Source organism: Capricornis sumatraensis, chromosome 12, assembly GCF_032405125.1.
Source record: "Capricornis sumatraensis isolate serow.1 chromosome 12, serow.2, whole genome shotgun sequence".
Classification (NCBI taxonomy): Eukaryota; Metazoa; Chordata; class Mammalia; order Artiodactyla; family Bovidae; genus Capricornis; species Capricornis sumatraensis.
Window position 1 is genome coordinate 95,222,395 of NC_091080.1, and position 11,278 is coordinate 95,233,672.

The 11,278-nt window shown below is 43.9% G+C and overlaps 1 protein-coding gene across 1 annotated transcript; it reads left to right on the top strand.

The window, feature by feature from the left end:
• Positions 1-2,091: 2,091 nt before the first annotated feature.
• Positions 2,092-11,031, top strand: CHAMP1 (chromosome alignment maintaining phosphoprotein 1). The gene is made up of 3 exons (XM_068984502.1): positions 2,092-2,153; positions 5,177-5,297; positions 7,641-11,031. The coding sequence occupies exon 3, from the start codon at positions 7,679-7,681 to the stop codon at positions 10,082-10,084; it is 2,406 nt and encodes an 801-aa protein (XP_068840603.1). The 5' UTR covers positions 2,092-2,153; positions 5,177-5,297; positions 7,641-7,678; the 3' UTR covers positions 10,085-11,031.
• Positions 11,032-11,278: the final 247 nt, after the last annotated feature.

Consider the following 11,278-nt stretch of genomic DNA (forward strand, 5'->3'; position numbering starts at 1 on the left):
ATCTGGAAAGAATGAGACTATGTATCAGAACTGAGGTACTTAGCCGGCTTCAGCAGACCCATAGACACCCACCTGGGCGCCACCCTCCCACGCCATTCCCCCACCAAGGAAGCTGGTTTTCTTCCGCTCCCCCTCCCCACCACCATCTCAGATCTGAAGTAGCCAGTAACAAAGTCGATGTCTAGAGGAGGCTGCTTCCAACCAAAGGAACAAGCAGGCCTTGTTCCTTACTAACTCATGCCCACAAACGTGAGGGGAGCGCATGCAGGCACGCGTTCCCAGTGTTGGGTTCCAAACAGGAAAGAAGAGAGTGCTGGGTTGGACAGAACTTATGGAGTGTGGTGGTTTAAACATCAGTTCTAGCTGTTTACTCAACTGGTCACCCTAAATTCAGTGGTGGCCAAGTGAAGTTCGAGTTTGGCCCAGGGAATCGAGGGAGGTACTCTTCAAGCTCAGACAGGTGCCTCCATCTGGGAGGAATCCACAGAGCTCAGGTAAAAGATAGCTGAAAAAATTTAAAGCCTTTAATGATGTGTTAAAGTGAAAGTCGCTCAGTCCTGTCCGACTCTTTGTGACCCCATGGCCAGAAAACTGGAGTGGGCAGCCGTTCCCCTCTCCAGGGGATCTTCCCGACCCAGGTCTCCCGCACTGCAGGCGGATTTTTTTTTTTTACCATCTGAGACACCAGGGAGCGCAGATACTCACTGAACCACCAGGGAAATCCGAAACGTTTTCTTTTAAAGCTATTAAGTCCGGTCAAATGTATGGATCATTTTGCTACAAAAACAAAAACCTGAAAATTTCCTAGAATGAACACGTTACTATTTAAAGTTAGAATATTTCCAGAAATTAAAAGAACAGGCAATATTCAGACTTTGGCGTGAAAGTGAGGATAAAATAAAAAATGAAGGAATAGGCTAGAGATGCCTCAACCGAGGTAACGGATGCCGCCTGCTCTCACACGGAGCCCGGCGGCCAGACGCGGTCCTCCTCGCGGAGCCCCGTCGCGGCCGCGCACTCAGGAGTTGTCAGCGTGAACGAACTCGGCCAAAGGCAGAGAGAAACCCAGGACTCAGCAGCCGGGCGCTCGACCCCGCGGGAAGCACAAAGGCTTAGGGTTAGCGCGCGGACGGCGGAGACCAGCCGCGGGCCCGCCTGCTCCCGGAGCTTCGGGGCGCGGCCGGGGCGGGGGGCGCGTCACTTCCGGGCGCGGGAGGGCTGCCGGGGGCCGCCGCGCTCCGCAAGGGGCGCCCGAGACCAGCGACCTGATTGGTCTGCGCGGGGGGCGCGGCGCCAAAGTCGCGTGAGCGCGCGCCCGCCCGTCCTGGGGCCGCGCGCACGTTCGCGCGTCCGGAGCCCGCGCCTGCGCCTCGCCGCCATTCGGGAGGCCGCAGCGCTGCAGGCCTTGGCGGAGCCGCCGAGACCGCGAGCTTCCCCCTCCTTTCCGGCCCGGATGCCGGCCGCGGCCCGCTGGTGAGGAGCGCGGCGGGCGGGGAGGGCCGTCCCCGGACCGCTGCCCCGAGGAGGCTTGGGCCTGCCGCCGACGAGGGCCCCAGGCGCTGCCGCGGGCCGGGTGGGGCCGCGGGCCTTGGGGCGGGAGCCGTGCGTCATCCCGCCCGAGGTCGGAAACGTTTTGTTTCAAACCGCGCTGGGGCGACGGAACCCGGGCCCACGAGCTCCTGGTTCTGGAGGCGGTTTTTTCTGCCCCTCGGCTGCGTGGGCTTTGTCATTAATGCCGCTTGGAAGTCAGGGGGCAACCCGCGGAGTGGGGTGGCGTGTATGTGATAACTCAGCAACAAAAAGCCGTTTAAGAGTGGGCAAAGGACTTCAGTGGCTGTTTCTCCTGAGGAGATGTGCAGATGGCCCCAGAGCACGTCGAAGGATGACTCTTAGCTGTCAGCGTTGTGAAAAAGGAAACCAGCATGCGACACCGCTTCACACTCGCTAATATTGGTTAAAAAAAAAAAAAAATTCTGAAGTGTTGATGAGGACCTGGAGAAATTGGAACAGTCCTGCTTTGCTGTCTGGGAAGTGAAATGATGCGGCTACCAGCTATGGAAAATGGTTTAGAAATTACCATTTGAAGTTACCAGTATGATCCAGCAGTTCCCCTCCTAGGTATAAATTCCAAAGAATTGAAAGCAGAGACCCAGGTACTTGTACACCAGTGTCCATAGCAGCCTTATTCAGAGTAGCCAAAAAGAGGGCTCCTCTGGTGTCTCAGTGAGGAAAAAAATCTGGCTGCAATTTGGGAGACCTGGGTTCGATCCCTGGGGTGGGAAGATCCCCTGGGGGAGGGCATCGCACCCCACTCCAGTATTCTTGCTTGGAGCCTGGCGGGCTGCAGTCCATGGGGTGGCAAGGAGTCGGACACGACTGAATGACTAAGTACAGTCTTTGTTCAACCAGAGTAGCCAAAGGAGGTAACAGTGTACATGACTGTCAACAGATGATAGTTGTGGTATATACAGTGGGCTGCTGCATATCCTAGAAAAAATGAAATTATGATGCATGCTTCAGTATATACATGCTAAGTAGAAAAAGCCCCGCACAAAACCCCCAATATTTTATGATTCCTCTCAAAGAGGGAATTGTTGAATGGGTATAGAATTTGTTTGTGATGATTTTGGAAATGGATAATGGAAATGGCCATACAACATTGTGAATGTACTTAGTGCCACTAGATTATGCATTTAAAAATGGTAAATTGAATGGTTTGTTCATTTTTAAAGTGGTAAGAATGGTAAAGTTTATGCTGTATTTTATCACAGTTTTAAAAAATGTATACAAAAAAGCTAAACTACAGAGACTGGTTGTGAGGAACGCGGCATTGTTACAGCAGTTAGTTTGTGTGGATCTGTGATAGATCCATGAAGGAATGCGTGATGCCTGTTACAGACTGTGGGCTTCAGTTAGTAACATACATTTGTTTATTGGGCTTCCCTGTCGGCTGTAACAAATTTACTAGCTTAATACAGTGTTAATAATAGAAATGATTTGCAGAGGAGGAAAGGAGGAATGTGAGAACGCAGAACTTTCTGTTCAATTGCTGTTTAAACCTAAAATTTCTCTAAAGTTTAATATTTTTTAAAAAATAAGCAAAGGTGAAGAGCAGTGCTATTGTGTATATACGTTGTTATTTAGTCACTAAGTCATGTCAGACTCTGGGACCCCATGGACTGTACTGCTAGGTTCCTCTATCCATGGAATTTCCCAGGCAAGAATACTGAACTGGGTTGACGTTTCCTTCTCCAGGGGTTCTTCTGAATGTTTGATTCATTTCATGTAATTGTTTTTGGCCCATTTACTGGCTTTTCAAGATCTTACTAAATTTTACTATAGTAACTTGGTTGAGGTATTTGAGAAAGAAACTGGATAGATAGCAGAACATTATTGTGGTCCTTCATCAGATGCTATTTGCCTGACCTTGAGTAAGTTATTAATGTCTAGGTTTCAGTTTCCTTAACTGTAAAGTTTGCTTATTCCCGTAGCATAAAAATCCATGCTTTAGGATTCGATGAATTCTTGGCAAGCATTTTTGCCTCCTGCTGGTTGTGGAAGCATTTTCCCTGCAGAAAGTTGTTGAGATGCTTGAAGAAGTGGTACCTGTTGGCGAGAGGTCAGGTGAATATGATGGATGAGGCAAAACTTCTAGCTCAGTTCATTGCACTTCTGAAGCGCTGGTTGTGTGGCATGTGGTTGGATGTTATTGTGGAGAAGAATCGGGCCCTTTCTGTTGACCGGCGCCAGCTGCAGGCGTTGCAGTTGAGGGTGCATCTCGTGAACTTGCTGAGCATACATCTCAGACGTCATGATTTCGCCGGGATTCAGAAAGCTGTAGTGGATCAGATGGGCAGCAAACCACCAAATGATCACCATGACGTTTTCTTGGTTCAAGTTTGGCTTTGAGAAGTGCTTTGGAGCTTCTTAGTCCAGGCACTGAGCCAGTCATCGTTGGTTGTTGTATAAAATCTACTTTTTGTTTCACATTATAATCTGATGGAGAAATGAATCATTGTTGCATAGAATAAGAGAAGACGACACTTCAAAAGGATGATTTTTTTTTTTTTTTTTGATTTGTGGTCAGCTGACGAGCTGGCCACTTATCAAGCCTTTTTACCTTTCCCATTTGCTTCAAATTCTGAACAACTGTAGAATGGTTGATGTTGAGTTTTCTGGCAACTTCTCATGTAGTTGTAAGGATCAGGTTCGATGATCATCTCAGTTGATCATTGTCAACTTTGGTGGCCGGCCACTGCACTCCTCATCTTCAAGGCTCTTGTCTCCTTTGTAAAACTTCTTGAACCACCACTGCACTCTACTTTCATTAGCAGATTCTGCACCAAATGCAGTGCTGATGCTGCGAATTGTCTCTGGTGCATTTTATGACCCATTTTGAACTCGAATAAAAAAACCACTTGAATTTGCCTTTTGTCTAACATCATTTCCCTAGTCTAAAATAAACAGCAAGTAATGTCATTAGCAAAAAAAAAAAGCCATAAAGTGAGAAATGCATGTTAAAATGAGGTATATCGTGACCGCATTTACTTAAGAATGTATTCCAGTAACAAACTGCAAAGTTTAACAATGCAAAACCATACTTTTGCATCAGCCTAATAATTTAATGGCTGCATTCACCATCCACAGTGATTTTGATGCCCAAGAAAATAAACTCTGCCACAGCTTCCACTTTTTCTCCCTCTATTTACCATGAAGTGATAGGACTGGATGTCATGGTCTTAGGTTTTTGAATGTTGAGTTTTTTGAATGTTCTGAATGGTTTTTCACTCTTCTCTTTCACCCTCATCAAGGAATTCCTGAGCTCCTCTTTGCTTTCTGGTGTTAGAGGCGTGTCATCTGTATATCTGAGGTTGTTGGCATTTCTCTGGCAGTCTTGATTCTAGCTGGTGATTCATCCAGCCCAGCGTTTTACGTGATGTACTCTGTATATAATTCCATAGTGGATCATTAAATTGATACTCAACGAGGGTGGTGTCATGGATATTATCTACCGTAATCTTTGGTGTCATTTTATTAAAGTTAATGTCTAGGCTTTGGATTGGACCCCTGTTGCTGTTGGAAGGGGCAGGATAGTGAGAGAAATTATCAGAATTATAGAGGGCACAGATTTTCACAGTGAAGTAATTTTAATTACCCTTCCTTTTGTTTTTTTCAGGTTCAACTTCTCATTTTTGTCCTTCATGTACTATACGTTGTTTTCTGTGGTCTAGTCAAAAAGCCATGTACACTTGCCTGCCCTTTGAAGACCATTTTAAAGAATTCTTCTAAGACACCTGGTAAGTCTACTAATGAAAGAACATGGTGGTCTATGTTTCTTCCCTGTTCTAAAAGTTTTTGTCCTGAATTTATACAGTGATGTTCTAGTAGCATTGCTTTGCATATATTTTTGTTTACTTTTAACGTTTCTCACTTTCTAACATTTAAGAGAATATTTTATGATGAGTGCATTTTAAAAAAGTGCTTAGAGTTCTTAAGGGAAAACATTAAAAGCATACATACCCATATTAATAGTGGTATACGAACATGTATTAATTATGTTAGTTACAGAATCTGGTTTAGCAGTTGTTGGATCCTTGCTAAGAAGGGCATACCTGATATAACTGGTAGAGAGTAGAATAGAGTCCAGAATAGAATCACAGGACTTAGTAATTGCTAAATAGAACCCTGCATGTCAGGGAAAGAACATTATGTGTCATTGATTACATGTGTAATCAATGTTGAGATGAAAACTATCCATTTGGGGTCAAAAACAGGCTGGACGCCAAAGAATTAAAGATAGAAATATGTAAGAAGAGAATGAAGTTATCATCATAGGAAAAATACTGAGTTATTAAAAAAATATTTGAATGAGAAGGCATAATTTAAAACACAGTCATAAGAGAAACAGTTTTAAATTTTTAATTTTTGTGTAAACCAGTTGGTCAAAAAGTTCTTTTGAATTTTCCCATGATATGTTACGGAAAACCTGAATGAACTTTTGGGCCAACCCATGATGTAGTTTAGGAAAAAAAAAGTCAAATAAAGTCAAGAGACAAATGGTAAATTGAGAAGGTAGTTTCCATAAAGTGGCTGACTTCTTTTATATACAAAGACTATTTACAAATAATTAAATGCATAAAGTACATCCTAGAAAAAAGATATACATTTGGCTGATAAAAAGGGAAGATACTCAGTCTTTCTCATTAAAGAACATTAAAACAATAGTGAGATGCCAGTTTTCACCCAAGGAGTAGCAAGGGTTTCAAGTGTAATGATCCTCTGGTGATGAGGGAGTTGGGAATTCTTGAATTATCCCTCACATAGACGCACTTGGTATGTAAGGTATGTAATAGTACTGCAGGTTTTTGAGAGTTTGGTGAAACATTAGTTTCAGTTGCAAATAGCCTTCGAAACATTTCTTGGAATTTCCCCTACAAAAATACCCTCACATTCAAAGATCTGTATAAGGAATTTCAGTGCTTAGCCTGTGTGTAAAGATACCCTAGGAAATGCCTTCTAATTTAGCAGAAGCCTGTATGTGCCCTTACTGTAGAATCAGAAACTTGGTCCAGTTGCTCTCAGAGTCACCAAAACACGTTCCTTTCACTTCCCTGGGGTCTGGTCCTGTTGTTTCTCCTGAGCCACAGACTTCTCTTCTTTGAATGGAAGCTCATTGCAGAAAAATATGTATAATACTTCATCTGTATAGAATGTATGTACCCTTTTGTAAACATAGAACTTCTCTCTAGTGATAGATAAGTAGAGTGACTGCCCTTGGGAAGTGATACTGTGTGGATGTCTGGTCCTCATGAATGAGTATGTGAGTTTCTCTTAACTTTTACTGCCTAAGAAGATCAGCTTAAAAGTTTAAAAGTCCTGTTTTCTGGTAAGCAAGTTGCCTCAAGGGTGTCCTCCGTCTCAGTTGCTGTTTTTGGCAAACCCCCTCACAGCCTTTAATGTCTCTGCTGAGAGCCTTCTCGGTGTTGTCTTCCACCTCGTTTCTTCTCAGCTGATGTAAGCACCACGTTGCATGTAAGCACCTGAAACCCAAGCACCTAGAAGAGCGTAGGGCACAAAATAATTAATTTATTAAGTGAATGGATAAAAATACATTAGGATGGATAAAGCATTACAAGATATGTTGACTTTTTTTTAAAAGTTGTCTTTTCACAGTTAGATTTAATTTAACAAGCACTTTGTAAAGTGGGTCTAAAGTTTCTTGCTCTGCCTGAATAGCTTAGCTTTAACTTTGACATTTACTCAGCCTTTGTGTGCTAACAGCTTGTTGATTCGGGGTATTACAGTGTAAGGCACGTGCTGTAGATAATTCTGGAATCAGGCTTATAACCTGGGTAATTGACTTTGAACATTAGGTTCGTCATATGTAGATGAAAATAATATTGGAGTCATATTGTTAGGATTAAATGAGATGATTTATGTAAAAATAGCAGGGTTCCTGGGACTTGGTTAAAAATTAGCTATATTTTTCCCTTCTCTTCACAGTCTTTATAGAGATATTTATAATAAATGCGTATGCCGTTCTAGACTTAAAATTTTTCAAGTATAGAATGGAGTAGAAATAGCATTTCATTCAAATTATGATCCCTGAAAATCACTCATTTATTTCTCCTTTGTCGCAGCACTGTTTTTAAAGAAGAAAATCGTGTATGTTAGAAAAATGGAAGTATTCCAGGAACTTCGTAAGGCGTCGGCACATTTGGAGTGTGATCACTGCAATTTCAGAGGCACAGATTATGAAAATGTACAAATCCACATGGGTACCATCCATCCAGAATTTTGTGATGAAATGGATGCCGGTGGGTTAGGTAAAATGATATTTTACCAGAAAAGTGCAAAGCTGTTTCACTGCCATAAATGCTTTTTCACCAGCAAGATGTACTCTAATGTATACTATCACATCACATCTAAACATTCGGCCGCAGAGAAATGGAATGAGAAACCAAAAAATCAGTTCAGCAAAGAAGCAGAACCTGTGAAAAGCCCTCCTCTTCCTGAACACCAGAACATGGCCTCCAGTTCAGCAGAGCTCCTGAAGCCTGCCCCTGCCCTTTCTATAGAAACACAGAAACTTGGCCCAGTTGTGTCTCCAGAACCACCAGAACCTGCCCCTCTTCATTCCCTGGACTCTCAGAAGCTTGGCCTTGTTGTTTCTCCTGAGCCACAGACACCTTCTCTTCCTTCTCCTGAGCCTCCAAAACCAGCCCCTGTCTCTTCTCCTGAACTTCCAAAACCAGCCCCTCTTGTTTCTGAATCTCAGAAACAAGTCCCTGTTCCTTCTCCAGAACCACAGAAACTTGCTCCTGTGTCTCCTGAGCCAATAAAGGCCACTCTGACTAATCCCAAACCCCAGAAACACTCCCATTTCCCAGAAACATTGGTGCCACCTTCAGCCCCATCCCCTGAGTCACCAGTACTAGCTGCCTCCCCAGAGCCTTGGGGACCATCCCCAACTGCATCTCCGGAGTCTCGGAAGCCAGCCCAGACTGTCTCCCCTGAGCCGAGGAAGCTGTCCCCATCAGTGTCTCCTGAACCTTGGAAGCTGTTCTCTGCTGTCTCCTCAGAGCCTCGGAGGCCAGCCCCAGCTGTGTCACCAGGCTCTTGGAAGCCAGGGCCACCTGGATCCCCCAGGTCTTGGAAATCTAGTCCGTCAGCATCATCAGGACCTTGGAAGCCAGCTAAACCTGCTCCATCTGTGTCTCCCGGACCTTGGAAACCGGCTCCGTCCGTGTCCTCTGCCTCCTGGAAGTCTTCATCAGTCTCGTCTGGTTCCTGGAAATCTCCTGCGTCTCCTGAGTCGTGGAAGTCTGGCCCACCGGAGCTGCGAAAGACCACTGCCACCTTGTCACCTGAGCACTGGAAGACAGCTCCTCCAGAGTCTCCTGAGGCTCGCAAACCTGGCCCAACACTGTCCCCAGAGATCCGGAGTCCAGCAGGGTCTCCAGAGCTCAGAAAGCCCTCAGGGTCTCCTGATCAGTTTTCTCCTGATCAGCGGAAAACATCTCCTGCTTCAGTTGATTATCCTGAGTCCCAGAAGAGTTCCCGTGGTGGTCCCCCTGATCTCTGGAAGTCTTCCTTTTTCACCGAACCTCAGAAACCTGTCTTCCCTGAGGTCCGGAAATCAGGTCCTTTTGGGCCATCTGAGTCCCCCAAAGCAGCCTCTGATATCTGGAAGCCTGTTCTCTCTGTCAATACTGAGCCTAGAAAGCCTGCCCTGTTTTCTGAGCCTACCAAAACCGCCCCTCCTGCTTCTCCTGAACCACGAAAACGTGCTCTTTTTCCAGAGCCCCGGAAGCATGCCCTTTTCCCTGAACTTCCAAAGTCTGCCGTCTTCTCGGAGTCTCAGAAGGCAGTTGGGCTTGGTGAAGAACTACAGGCAGATGCCATAGATGATCAAAAGTGTGATGTTTCAGTCCAGGAGGAACTAATGGCTACACCTAGGAGACTCTCGGAAGACGCTCTGTTTCCTTCCTCTAAGAAGCTCAAGAAAGACAACCAAGAGAACTCTGATGCTGAGCTTAGTAGCAGTGAGTGTATTAAAGCAGATTTGGATGCAGTAGATGGTAAGGGCCAAGAATCAAGCAGTGACCAAGAGCAGGTTGATGTGGAATCTATTGATTTTAGTAAAGAGAACAAAATGGACATTATTAGTCCAGAGCAGTCCAAAAATGTATTGCAGTTTACCGAGGAAAAAGAGGCTTTTATCTCTGAAGAAGAGATTGCAAAATACATGAAGCGTGGAAAAGGAAAGTATTATTGCAAAATTTGTTGCTGTCGTGCTATGAAAAAAGGTGCTGTTTTGCATCATTTGGTTAACAAGCATAATGTTCATAGTCCTTACAAATGTACAATTTGTGGAAAAGCTTTTCTTTTAGAATCTCTCCTTAAAAATCATGTAGCTGCTCATGGGCAAAGTTTGCTTAAATGTCCACGTTGTAATTTTGAATCAAATTTTCCAAGAGGCTTTAAGAAACATTTAACTCATTGTCAAAGCCGGCATAATGAGGAAGCAAATAAAAAGCTGATGGAAGCTCTGGAACCTCCACTGGAGGAGCAGCAAATTTGATTTTTAAACCTGGTGTGGATATGTGCTCTACAGAGTTGTTCATTGAACCCATTTGTTGAAAGTATCAGTTAGAAAGCCTGGTAGGGTCAGTAGATCCTGATGCTTGGTGTACTGTGTGTGTCTCAGTGGTGTTACAAAGAGTAAGTGTTTGTATTTTTTTTTTTGGTCTCTTGTTTATGTGGCTGTTGTATAAGTCAATAAATGCATATTGTGTATTCCATATGGGTAAAATTTCTCTAATTTCTTTAGTATATTTGAGTAATATGAAGAGGTAGGTGTTCTATATAACAAGACTAAGTCGTACCCAGTTGGGAACATCTAGTTACATCTTTCTTGTGCAACTGATTTTGGACGGTGGAAATTAGGCATGAAAATTCTGAGAAGTTTTGTTCTCTTAAGTGTGTGTTCAGATCATAAAAATTATTTTAAAGTTTCTATTTGGTCATAAAATGTTAGTTTATTAATCTTGAACCACTTTTAGGTGATTATTAGCTTTTATGTCATGGGAATGTGGAGTCTCAGGGTTGCTGAATTCCTGCTAAAAGAGGGGAAATTGAGTCAGTTTAAACTATAGTTTGCAGTCTTCTCCTGTAGGAACCTGCGAAGCAGGGGGGTGATTTTAGGTCTTGTCCTTAGTTGATTCCTTTGGAATCTTCCATTCTGTACCCTACCCCAGGATCTGGCCCTTCCCTTCCCTGTGAGCTCATACCAACAGGTGATCCTTGCTTGCCAAATGTGTTACGAGTTGCACCTCCTCCTGGGCCTTACGCACCGTCTTTTGGGGCTTCAGACCAGGGTCATGAGCAGAACCGAAAGTCTTCCAGATTCACCACAAAAAGTTTTATAAATATGACTTTTTAAGAATACACCAGTTCTGTGTTTTTCACAGTTGTTACTGTAAGTACTTGGTGCCTGTTTATGGATTGTTTTATTCTAAAATATTTTGTCAAATGTGTATCAACCAAATTAAAAACAAAGGCTTTCATGTTAGCAGTATCTTCCTGTGTGTTTTCTTTTGTGTAATTTTCATATGATACCAAATTCCATTATTTCCAATTTCCACTTGTTTTCACACTGATTTTCATATCTGGAGCAGCATTTTCTAAGCTCTGTTTTCTCAGAGTGGTCAGGTAGGTTCAGGGACTGTACGGTCATCCCTTGGTGTCCACAGGGAATTAATTCCATGACACCCTG